At 36.4% G+C, this 13,475-nt stretch overlaps 1 protein-coding gene across 8 annotated transcripts in view; it reads left to right on the top strand.

Moving 5' to 3' along the window:
* ABCB7 (ATP binding cassette subfamily B member 7) overlaps nucleotides 1-13,475 on the top strand; it is a 786,091-nt gene that overhangs the window by 427,875 nt on the left and 344,741 nt on the right. For all 8 annotated transcript variants that reach the window (XR_014131590.1, XM_081759542.1, XM_081759541.1 and 5 more), the window contains one exon: nucleotides 10,951-11,127. Coding sequence is in view for 7 of the 8 variants with exons in the window: in XM_081759542.1 (XP_081615668.1) it covers nucleotides 10,951-11,127 (177 nt within the window). In the remaining variant the exon portion in view is untranslated. The remainder of the gene's footprint in view (nucleotides 1-10,950; nucleotides 11,128-13,475) is intronic.

Raw genomic sequence — 13,475 nt, 5'->3', positions numbered from 1 at the left:
AAACGCCGTGGGCTCTGAAATTACTTAAAGGAGAAAGGGACTACTTTATGAAAACTTGATGACGAACACATTTGTTAAAAAATACCAGCTTTTCGTGAAATATTGCTTATAGACAGGGGCGGATTAAGGCTTTTGGGGACCTAGAACCGACTGTTTTAAGGGGGCCCTATGTTACGAATAGTTCCAGTGCATAAATTTTCTTTTCTGCCTTCCACAGCCTCATAGGCTTATGGAACTACCGAGAACTATGCTGTAATATTTGAATGTGCTCCAGGTTTAGAATAATTAGTTTAGTTAAATTCATTATTAACAATTAAATAATTGCATTCATTATTAACAGGTAAATGCTGCTGATAGAAAGACTTAAATCTAGCGATACCGCGAGCGTGACGAGCGGGAAAAAAAATAGCATCGGTCTGAAGCCTATAATATAATAAGTTGATTACTATATTTTAGTATTAAACAGAGGGATTTTAAAGGGCCCCCTGAGCTTGGGGCCCCGAAGCCTGGGCTCCATTGGCTCCGCCCTTAATCCGCTAATGCTTATAGAGTATAAATTAAAGGGGACGGGACGGGTCCGTTCTAAAAATTCCGGCCCGTGCAGACCTCTAGCTCCTGTGTATATGCTATCTTTGAAAATACCAGCGGCGTAGCGTAAGGGAACGCTGGTATGCCCGGCATCCCCTGTTAATAACAAAAAATACGTATTCCATTGTATATAAATTGTTTACTTGTAATTATCACAATTATTTCCACTGCAATCTTCTGGATATGCTCTCTAGCCTTAATTTGATAAGCGGAACCTACGCATGCGCGTCACTCAGATATACATTTTCTGTCTTTCCTCTTGTCGTATGCTACGTTCCTCGGGCATCCAGGACTACTGCAAGCAACGGGGTTTTCGTCTGCTTTCTGTCGAATGCGCATGCGTAACTACTTTCTTTCCACTCCTGTACACCTTTTGCAACTCAACATTTTGCTTTAGATATACGCTGGTGTATTCAAGTATTTCCAACTCTATATATCTTGAACTAAGTTATAGTTTCTGTACAGAACGTACGAGCGCTAACATCAAGGAGATTAAACAAAACAGAAATGGTTACTTCAATGCCTTTTTGAAGCATGCCGGTTATGTAAATAATAGTATAAAAATAGTTATGCTTTATCGTAATTAAATACATCGTAATTTAATCGTAATTAAAGACAAACTATTTATCTTTATCATAAATACATAATATGTTCAGTGGCGTGGCCAGGAACTCTTTGAGGGAGCTCACACACGGTCACCGATCTGGTAGACCAAGAAAACCAGAATTCCCCGCCCCTCGCAAAGATTGCTTGGGCCCTTCAGTCATTGGCACATATCCCGGGGAGATGAGGGGGACATGTCCTCTCCATCCGATTTGAAATTGTGATGATTTGTATCTGAATGCCACAAAGGAAAGTGAGATGAAATTGAGGTCCCTTGACTTGTTTCATTTTTAAAAAAGAATCGTATTCTTTAATATTTCATTGTCATTAATTATTGTTAGTCTATTTTCAACTATTTGTTTAATTCCTGTAACGGTTCCTATAATGCTACTGAGATCATCATCATTTTGCTCAAATAAGAGTATTGTTGCACCATACATAGTTGATCTTTTTCATAGTTTTGGGGAAGTCATTATTTATATTATTACAAAACAAGTGTCCTAAAATTTTAATGTATATCATTGTGGATGCGTAAATAGAAACATATCAATTATAAATATGCATGTATTCAGATTTCAGAATGTGTTCATTGTACTGATTTGTAATACTGATATACTTATACTGATATACTGATATACTTATTATTATTATTATTATTATTATTATTATTATTATTATTATTATTATTATTATTATTATTATTGATATTTTTGAAACATTAGAATTACGTGCTTACGAGCTTTCGTGTCGGACCCCCTCCGAAAAGTAAAGCTGGATATGTGCCTGCACTGAATGATAAACGTATGAGTCAAGGTATAGACGGGCGTGCTAGGCGATCGAGTCCGGAGCATCAAAAACAGACTAAGACCACAACTTGCAGTTTTTCTTGCCGATTGATGCTGCTTTTTACCTGCTATATGTCGGATAATAATGTGAAATAAACGAAGGTCAAGACCATGGCGTATTGGTGTTTCATGCACCTAGACCTGTAAAATATTTGTGCCGAAAACATCTTTCATCCACTAGCTAAATTTGTGGGTATGATCGCACATTTTGCCTTATAAAGTATAGTCTTATAAAGAATATATATAGCATGCTAAAAACCTAAAGACCAAATTCAATGATTTTCTATAGTTTTCTTTTTTAATAACGGGAAACTTGTTTATTTCATCACGATAAATCACGTTTGATACTAAGATGTCTGTTTCTGTCTATATATATTTTTCATACTTTATTGGAGACAAATTTGTTTTTTTTTTTTTTTTTCAAGAAAAGAGGATGATAAAAGAAGCTATATAACAGCATAAACTGAAAGCAATGGCTATTACTAATAGTACACTAATTCTAAATAAATACGTCATCAGAGGAAACAAAAAGTTATTTCTTTATTGTATTGTTTCAGTTTTTATTAACATACAAATTATACACTTCTATAATGTTTCGTAAAAAAAAAATGAACAGGATCGGATGAGATTCGATCTGGGGTCAAAACAGTATAAGAATTACTAGTCCGTCACTCTACCCACTTGACCACACAGACTTTCTTCTCTTGCTTATCTTTTTCTTAAGAAATAAATGCTCATGTCTATAGAGCATGTCACTTCCAAACTTAAGACAGCAGTTTTTCTCTTTGTTTATATATTTCCGTACAACATCTTGGTTACAGAAGCTAATTTATATTTGGCCGACAATTTACACCCTAGATTTAAGCCAATAAATGCAATATTTTACTCCACTTTCCTGTTCCTTGATTCAACTGTCCCCCTGTTCTGTTACCAATTCTGTAATTCCCTCTACAATCGTGCTGTGCTGCTCCAAAAATTCCCTCGAAAACATTATTGCCAGTATACGCAAAACCAAACATAATTTAGTTTTTTGCTTATATTTTTATTATTTTATTATATTTTTTGGAAATATCTCCTTAGATGGATTGCTTTCTATTATTTCCACGTACTAATAACTGAATTTTACCCATAAACGTAAGGAAAATGAAATAATTGAGAAAAATCGTGAGTTACAGTATACGCGCAATTTTTTTTTTTTTTTTTTTTTTTTTTTTTGCGCATGGGATTGCATTTTAAATCTACTTATATTTGTAAAGGGACACCTACAAGGTGTCCTTACGCGAGTAGGGCAGCAACATGATCATGATACAAGAAACAAACAATTTTTTTCCATTGTAGAACACAGAACCGTATTATATGAAAAAGGGTGTAAATACGCGTGTATCATGCTATACAATAAACTTCCCAAAGATATAAAGACTCAAGAATCTGTTGCTAAATTTTAAAAAGAACTACAGAAATATTCATTAAAACACTGTTTTTACTCGATAGAGGAATACATGAATTGCTAACTGAAACAACAACAACAACAACCAAAAAAAAACTACATTATCTACAGAAACCAGTGTCGTTGCTTGTTTTTAACATTTGATATATGTTCAAGGATATCTACATACACTGCAAGTAATAATTACTCTTACTTTATTTTTAATAATATCATGCAAAATGTAATGGATAAAATGTAAGGTGTAATGTTTAATTATTAACCTAGTGTGTGTAATTTTCATTATTATTGTTCTTTTTACTTTTGTGTTTATATATGTTGGGAGCAATGTTCGAAAACGGCCATTGGCCGAAGAAAGTGATCAATTCTAAGTTTGGACAGATGCAATTATCCAAAGTACGAAGAAGTCTATCATTTCGGGGTTTGGTCGCTTAATAGTATCCAAAGCTAGGTTTGGATAATTACAGTTCATCCAAAGCTCAATTTAGAAAGGAAAATAAGAAAAAAATTTATTAATTTTTTCACATTTTACACATTTTACAAGATTTTTATTTTTCAATGTTTAAGAAATGAAAATGTATATCACAAAATTCTGTCAAATAAGAAGTATGAAATTCGTATATGAATAAAAATAGTTCTTCGTATTAATTCCTTCTAATTCAGCTTACTTTCTTTTTTAGAAGACTTTTAGAAAATATGCACCATATAAAAATAAGTACAATAATTAATTAAGCATTAACAGCAAAGTGCGTTAAATGTTTTAAGTTCAGTTATTAACACAATGAAACAGTGAAGAATTTGAAAAACGTGTGCTGAAAATTTTAAGCTGTAAGTGCGAAAAAATATAATGAACTTACAGTTATAAAATGGAATAACTGAAATGCAGATTCGCCACATATACAGGCTCTTCAAGTACATTGTAATAGGTCAACTGTCCAGTTACTTGTTCCTACACGCACTTGAGGAATGACACTTTGAGTTACACTTTACACCCTTCTTTACACAATTACATTTTTTGTTCAAACAGAAGTTCCTGCAGCCGCACTTAATAAACCCCTGCCTGGAGTGTGTTTCTGCTTCAGCTACACTTCTAAGTGAAATGTCTCTCTGCGGAACATCACTGATCTGAAGAAACTGTTCATCTGCGAACTGGAACTCATTGCGCGCGTACAGCTTTCTAATAATTCCCGAAGAAGTCCCCAACTGGTAGAGATCGTTATCGTTTCTCCCCATAACCACAGCCATGACGTTCCTCGGAGCAGCTCTGCCTCTGTCCAATTCTGGGATTTTGATTAGAACAGTTTGTCCTACGTCTGCACGAGGGAATTTTTTACTTGACGCCATTAACATTTCATTTGCTTGTCGCTTTAAATGTATTTTGGATCCCTCACGTGCCTCTCGTATACTCTCACTTCTTGTGCAGATGTTGCATCTTTTTTCTTGATTTGCGCACGGACATGGAGATTCATTTGCTTCCACAATTGCAGTGTTGATGGTCTCTAAAGAAGCTGGAAATTCTGGAAAAGTCTCTCTTTCCTGCCGAAGATTATTAAGGGAATCACGAACGAATGAATGCTGTGCGTCCTGTCCTGAAGTGTCTTCTTGTACATCACGAGTCAATGAATACTGTACATCCTGTCCTGAGCCTTCCTCTTCCTGCATGGTGTCACAGTGTGGATCACGAGTCAATAAATTCTGTACATCCTGTCCTGAACCTTCCTCTTCCTGCATGGTGTCACAGTGTGGATCACGAGTCAATGAATTCTGTACATCCTGTCCTGAGCCTTCCCCTTCCTGCATGGTGTCACAATGTGGATCACGAGCCAATATTTCTTGTAGATCTTCCTCATTGGTCAAGTCTCGTAATAAATCACATGGAAGAGATGAATCCGAAAGTCCATTTCTCATGGGAACGCCAAACAAAGCCTCGTAGGGGCTCCGGTTAATGCCCCTATGGAAGGACCTGTTTTTCTTCATCTGGACAAAACGAAGACCCTCAGCCCAAGACGAACAGCTATTTTCTGCCATCCATGTAATAAGAATGTCTCGAACATCTTGGTTCGCTCTCTCAACACTTCCTTGAGACTGAGAGTGGCGCGGCTTGCCGTGCACTATTTTCGACCCAAACACTGAGGCCAGCTCACTTGTAACTTCAGCTGCGAACTCACGTCCGTTATCACTTTGAAGAATACAAGGTGCACCAATAATGCAAAATATATCCATCAGATGATAAGCAACTTCTGATGCTCTTTTTGTCTTTAATGGGCGCAAAAACAGAAACTTTGTGAGATGATCCTGATAATTTAATATGAACTTGTATCCTTTGTCCGGTTCACTCTGCATGTCGATAAGATCAACCTGACCCCTAGAATTAAGCAGATTACTGAGAATAGGTTTAACAGTCAGTCCTTTGCACTTTTGCTTCTTTTTCAACTGACACTGCCCACACAATTTGAGATAAATATTGATGATCTCTCGTGTTACATTACAGTACTTTAGCTTAAGTTCTTTGTCCAAGCATCTCAAACGTTTGTGGCCAGTGTCAATGTGAGCTTTATGAATGACACTGTATAATTCTCCGGTGTGACAGAAATACCTAATAACACTATCACCATCTTTACGTTTTTCGATAAGTTTCTCAACCCCACCAATACTTAAAACATCATATCTCTTCAGGCGACGATAGTCCAGTGACGTCAGTGACTCACCTCTTTTCTTTTTCTCTTGCGAAGCCTTCACCTCCAACAGCAATTCATTGTACTTCTCTGGAGATAACAAGAACGTATTATCTGCTGTACTAGCTCGAACGTAGTCGTCTAGTTTTGCTTTGAAGTCTTCTGCTGCAACCATACTCATTGTTGTGCACGGTCTTCAATTTCACTTCAACGAATAAACAATTGTGAGTGGCAAAGAAAGCATACACGTTAACACATAAAGCTACCGCCTGACTGAAGACTGACTTCTGCTTTACCCTCCCTATATTCTCCGAATGCGCATGCGCCACGAATAAAAAATTGCAATGACATCTCGCAAGAACAACTGGAAATAACTAAATTGAGCTTTGGATGAACTGTAATTATCCAAACCTAGCTTTGGATACTATTAAGCGACCAAACCCCGAAATGATAGACTTCTTCGTACTTTGGATAATTGCATCTGTCCAAACTTAGAATTGATCACTTTCTTCGGCCAATGGCCGTTTTCGAACATTGCTCCCAACATATATATAAATGACGTGTACATTGCATGTTCTCATTTTAATGTACAGACTCTGTACAACGCGTGTTTCCGTGCAAAATTTCCAACAGAAGTTTAATACCTTATCGAGATGCATATCACCTGAAGACAAGGTGCCTGTAATATTTTCTTTATATGTGTTTTCGCCGAAACAGGCGCCTGTATAGCCTAATGCCTGTCAAAATCTGACAGGCTTTTACGAGCAGTTCCATGTACAGAACATTGCGTGTTTCCTCAAAAATTTTCATAATAGGAGAAAAAAGGAAAAAAAGTAGGTTTGTGCTTCAGTTGTTTTAAAAGAATGTGAAAAAGTAGTAATAGGTTTCCCTTCGGTATATTCAATTTACGCACGGACACACACTACAATGATTGAGATTCCCCTTTAATTGTCTAGTTCTATATAGTCCCAGTAAGAAGCACTTAGCAAAAATCAATCAATCAATAAATTTGAAGAAAAGTCTAACTGACACACTACTTCTCAATCACTGATCTCAAGTACCAGAAACTTGGTGTAAATCAAAAGAAATTACAGGCTTCAGGGGTGAAGTGCAAGTGAATTACGACACTGACATTTCCATATAAAATACGTGTGATTATTTAATTAGTAATGAAATTCCAAGCACAACTTAATCGGGCCATTTAATAGGAATACAATACCTCGAAAAACAAATTCCGTGGTTAATTAGTTTAAAGCTGGCCGTTTATTGACCAGAGAGGGAACAGGACCAGAGAGTCAAACTGAAGTTAAGTTTTGTGGACAGTGTAAGGAAGCCTCGTATCACCTATTCACTGGACCACAAGCTAGGAAGAGACCTCTCCAACGTTGCCACTAAGGCACACAGACCTCTCTCTACGTATCCTTCCTCCCTGGCTCTGCCTCCGCTTAACTATCCTTTTAGTGGCCAAAATAGGGCTGGTCTAACGGTTAGTGTAATGGCCTATTACGTAAAAGTCATAAGTTTAAATCTCTGTGAGAAAATACGTGGTTTCAATTCCACATCAAACTTTACACATTAACGGGTGAGTGCCAAAGCGCGAATTTCTGTGGTTTAAATTCTACATCAAACGTAGACCAGCCATGTGCAACAGCCGGCCCGCGGGCCATATACCTAACCCTGTCTTCCGGCTAGCTGATCAGTTATTGAAAACAATAATTATTATAATTTTTCTTTTTTACAAACCTGTTAAGAGTGAACTGGAAATTTTCCATCGATCCCACAGAAGCGAAATGTGGTAATGCCCTAAAGCCAAGTACTTGGCAAACGCAGGTACTTGGGGGAAATTTCCCGCGGTATAATGATTGCTAGATGTACCGTCAAAGTTCTAAATACAATATTCTGCTCCCCTTTAGTGAGTAAATATTTTGGTTACCAGTATAACTGTTTTGTGTTATTGTGATGTAAATTACGATGAACATGTTCCATCATTTAATACTATACTATTCAATTGCCGTAAAAATGATACACCTACAATTAGGCCCGCGACGCCATTTAGTGCTCTGTGATTGGCCCGCTCACTGTTTCAAGTTGCACACCCCTGCTATAGACCCATGGAACACGTTAACAGCTGAGTGGTTAATGCGTGAAATTCTGTGCGTGTGGTTGCATGTTGGTTTCTAGTGTGAATATCTATCTCGCATACAAACCCGAGTAGTAGTTGGGATTCTGTTTTTATTATTATTCTTATTATTATGTACTGTTTCACACATTCTTTGTTTCATCACAGTTATTGATGGATTAGTTGTTGTTGATAATGTTTTGCGTTCCTTGTAGCTTGAGACGATAGGAGACTTGGACGTATGGCTTAGTGCAGAATCCGAAATACTCGTGAGGAATTAAAATATTGATCGGTATTTTCTCAGTAGGTACGGTCTCATATAGCCCCAGCGCTGAAAGGGGAACTTCAGTTCCAACCCGACCGATCGATAAGTTCACGTCTGATGCATTTTTAAAAAGTATATCGGTAGGAAGACGTCCTACAGTCTTGTCATTATAAGAACTACTTCGTCACTTCGCTTTTAAAATTGAGGTGTAATCTGGAAAATTAAAAACGAAGATTCAAACACAATACCTCTCGTTAATAAGACGAGGTGTAACAATTCACTTAAATGTTTTTTTATGTGTAGTTTAAAATAATTACTTCTCTAATGCTGTGATCTGTTTTTGACTTAGCTTATTTTAGTTAGTCAGTTTGAATTTAAAATCCCTTTTTAGCACCGAGGGTACATATCTGAATCTGTAGGTTAAAGAGTATTTGGAACACTGAAATGAGTTCAATTTCAAAACTTCTCTATCAACCTGGAACCCCATGCATTAAAGACGCGTAAACGCAAGATGTGTTTAGTAATAATAATAATAATAGTAATAATAATAAAACGGTATTACTTCATAAATTTTGCGATACATGTGTGCGTACTACGTAATAGAAGGTTAACCTAAATGATTCTAAGGGTTTCAAAGCATCTATCCCCAGGTCTCACACCATGTGATTTCTTCCTGTGGGACTATGTTACTGACAAAGGTTATGTACTCCCAATACCAACAACTCTGTAAGAACTCCATGAACGCATTACTGCTGCTGTGACAGACATTGACGGAAATATGTAGTGAACGAATGGACGGAACTGGATTACTGTTTGGATGTGTGCCGGGTGACCAAAGACATATGCATTGAATATTTATAGAAAGTAGCAGAAATTTGGTGAGTGTATGCATCTTTTTATAGGGCCTATGTAACTTGTCTTTGTACGTCGTATACTTGTAAATAAACAGTGCTTTAAAATCCGATGAATCATTTAAGCTAATGTTGTATTTACACTTATATGTATTCTTTCGTTTATAAGACAAACTACAAGAAGTTTTGAATGTGCTTATATGTGTATGTAATATTTCAAAACGTTATACTAAATTACAGTGTTTCTCAAGCCTTTAAAACCTCCTCTTTCATTATTACACCTTGTAGAACATGATTTTGTTTACATGTTTTACTTGCGAGTTTCGAATAATACGTTTTCAGCCAAGATAGATTAAGTAAATGTAATTTTAAAGCTTAACATTTGGAAATAAAATCATTATCTTCCCTATGTTGTGCCGACATATTTTGTGATTTAGCGAGTTTTTCGTTTGATAGTTAGCCTTAGCAACACCTTTCACGTGAACTGCGACCTTGCTCGCGGCCACGCTGTAAAAACGTTTATCAGCTTCAATATAATGAAGTTCTCAAGTGTGGTTGTGCCTGATCTTGATAATTAAAAATAGGAAGAAAAAATCGATCTATAGGTATAAACAAACGATTCTTAACTAAAGAAGCCACCTATCTATCCAAATTTATTTCTCCACCAATATAATGTTATTATTATTATTATTTTGAAATCGCGTTCAATTTTACACTTGAAAACTGCCACATAAAAGAGCTATGTTTACTTTAATACCAAAACTAGTAGACTAAAGAAAACTTATTCTAGATCTGCCAAAAATGGAGTTAAAAACAGAAATAATAGAATACTAAAGACGGTAAATTAAAGGAAATCAAACAAGGAAGCCAAGACAAGCTTTTTGGTTAGTGGGAGTTAGCGTCCTTTTTAGCACCAAGACTGTATAAGACGTGCAACTACATTTTTAAAGTTAAGTCCAAACTTTTGTAATCAGGAATCAAACTTGGTAACCCGTGCACCAAATGCGCTCGCTAACCACTAGACAATACAGGAGGGCTATGACAAAAGAGCAGTACGTAACTATACAAGCAACTAAAATATACCTATTGATAAAATATAAGACAAACATACTCAACTAGGAACAGAAACATAAAAACATAAAGATACGACGACATGTACTTAATGCATGCAGAAAGCAGAATAACCTAACTAAGAAAAAAGTAATATCTTGCCAACTCTAGTAACCGGTATAACAAATTAATAGCAAGGGAGCTAAAAGAAAAAGTCCACAACTGTATAACCAATATACGTATAAACATAATGGACCTTATGCAGAGTCGTTTAACGTATGATTAGCGTAATACTAAAGGCCTGACTACTGCAGGAAACATGTTTCGAACTCTTTAGTACGGCACTAATCACGCGTCAGAACGAAACTGCATAAGGCCCATTATTATTATTATTTAATTCACAAATTGATTGGAATTGTTGATATTATTGATTGGAATTTTTTTTTTTGTCCAAGTTAAAGTTGAAGAAACTGAATTATTGATCTGATATCTGCTTTTCTTTCGTTTCAGGGTTTCAAATGTGGACTTTTGTATTCTGGTGTTGCTGTTGGCTGCGTGGGGATTTATACCATTTTTACGTTGTTGATAACACAGTGGAGAACACAGTTTAGAGTGGATATGAATAAAGCTGAGAATGAAGCTGGCAACAAGGCTTTGGACTCCTTAATAAACTACGAGACTGTTAAGGTACTTTTTTTACACTTGCATTTTCAACACAATTATTTGAATTAGAGTTGTAAACGTTATTTACTTTTTATGTAGTTTTTGTTCTAAATAAAGTTACAATAACACGATCACTATGAAGCTAAAAAGAGACTTTTTACTTAACATGCAACTTCATTTAACAAAAGCAACGGTCTGGACTTTTCTACAACTAAAAGGAAATACAAAACATTGTGAGTATTGTTACCTGAGTTACCAAAATGGATTACCTACAAAAGGATGGTTCAGACGAAACGTTAACCATACGATATTTTACAATTACACACTTAATTGACATCTTAACAGTTTCCCTTGTTAATTGAAGTTTTTCTTTCACTACGCAAGTCCCATTTCACTAGGGAAAATCACTAACCGCATTTCCCTTAACGGTTTCATTATTATGTACGTCGCTTTGTGTTCACTGAATATTTTGTTGAACTCCCAATTTTCCTTCGATAACTTTTTCACGAAAAAGAAAAAGGCTTAATTTGGATATGCTTTGTTCTTCGGCGAAATTGAGGATTCTGAACCAGTCTTACAACTACCGAGTTATCTACCTGAAGAACAGGCATATGCTTTAGTTTCAAAATACCTTCAAACAACTCAGTTAACAAAATTACTTCTTTTGCTGTTTCAGTTCAGTTACGATCTCAGCTTCTGTGGTATAAGTGGCAACCATTGCTTGTCTCTGACTAAGCCACGAAATTGCACCTCCTGCGTAGATTACTACCACGCCTGATGTTGAACGTCTAGTCTAGTCTTACTACATCCTCCGAAGTTTGCATCACTATAGCACTGTAAAACACGTTTTCCGCCATTTCACTAGTAAATGATACCTTTATCAATAGTGCCTGCTAAGTATCGAAATACTTTTTTCACTCACACAATATCTTCCGTACTTGGATTTTCCAGTGACCGTGAGAGAAAACCAACGCTGTATGCTATGTCAGGCCTTGTTCCTACCATCAGGTACATCAGTGCACCTACTGCGTGACGAAGTCTGACGATTTTTCTACACTTTTAACTGCCTTAGGCGTATTGAGCATTGGTGTTGACACTAGCTTACAGTCTTCGAAATTAAATCACTCTAATATTTTTCTTACATAGAATCGTTGACTTACTTTGACAGAACCATCACCTCTACGATCGATTTATTGACCCACAAACTTCGTCGCAGGTTTAAGTGATCTTGAACTCAGCTCTCAAGTCTTTTAGAAATTTCTCGGACTCCAACTTGTCTGTTGCCACTACCAGTCCATCATCCACATACAAAGCAGTCATTAGTGTTTTGCCATCGTTCTCTCTGATATACGAACATGGATCAGCCTCACTCAACTTGAAGCCCAACTTCGTTAAGAAGTTACCAAAGCGTAAATTCGAGCATCTTGGCGCCTGTTTCAGTCCGTATGAACTACGCTTAAGCTTGCAAACCAAAATTTGTACCGTCACCGTATCCTTCATATACAGTGCTGCATATAAATTGCTTCTTGAAATTCTCCAAATAGAAATGCAGTAGATGCATCGAACTGTGTCAGATGCATATTTTCACTAACAGCAATAGTGATTAATGCACCAGAGGGTCTTCGGTCACATGTCACGAAATCAGAAAACGGTCATGAAAGTCAAGAAAAAAGTCACGAAATTTAACTTTTGGATCACGAATTTGTTTATCTGTACAAATACAAATACTGACTGAAAAATTTTGTTTTATAGAACGTCAAAATTCACCACCAAAAGCGTCTATGGTCGGCTTTAGACGCTACCAAATTGCAAGCAAAGCACGCTTTTTTCGCATACATGAAAATTCAGCCTAATTCACACCCAAATTCGCTCTTGAGAATGTTACGAAATTTTATGGTTTGGTAAAGAAAAGGTCACAAAATTTCATTTTGAAATTTTAGTAGACACCATGTGAGAGTTGTACTTAATTTGGCTACACGACTGAACGTTTGCTTATAATCTACACCCTCACGTTTGTTAAATACTTTCACAAGGAGTCGTGCTTTGTATTTGTCAACACTTCCGTCTGGATTCGTCTTTATACTATAAACTCACTTACATGGCAGAGCTTTTACTTCTTATGGTACTGTTGTTAACTCCCATGTTTTTTTTCTTCTCCAATGTAAACATTTCTTCCTCCATGGCTTTTCTCCACTGAGAACTCTGCTTACTTCGATGGCTTCTTCGTAAGCTTCAGGATTGTTAATATTACTGACATATTCTCCTAGTAACATAACATAATCTTCAAAATATTGAGGCCTCTTCAGTTGTGTACGGTCTCTTAAACATCGAGTAGATGAGGACTCAGTGTCTAGCAGTTCTACTTCACTATT

The sequence above is a fragment of the Thermobia domestica genome, chromosome 5 (genome assembly GCF_964235325.1).
Source record: "Thermobia domestica chromosome 5, izTheDome1.hap1.1, whole genome shotgun sequence".
Lineage (NCBI taxonomy): Eukaryota > Metazoa > Arthropoda > Insecta > Zygentoma > Lepismatidae > Thermobia > Thermobia domestica.
Note: the sequence above shows the minus strand (reverse complement) of the source record. Positions and strands in the feature narration are given on the sequence as shown.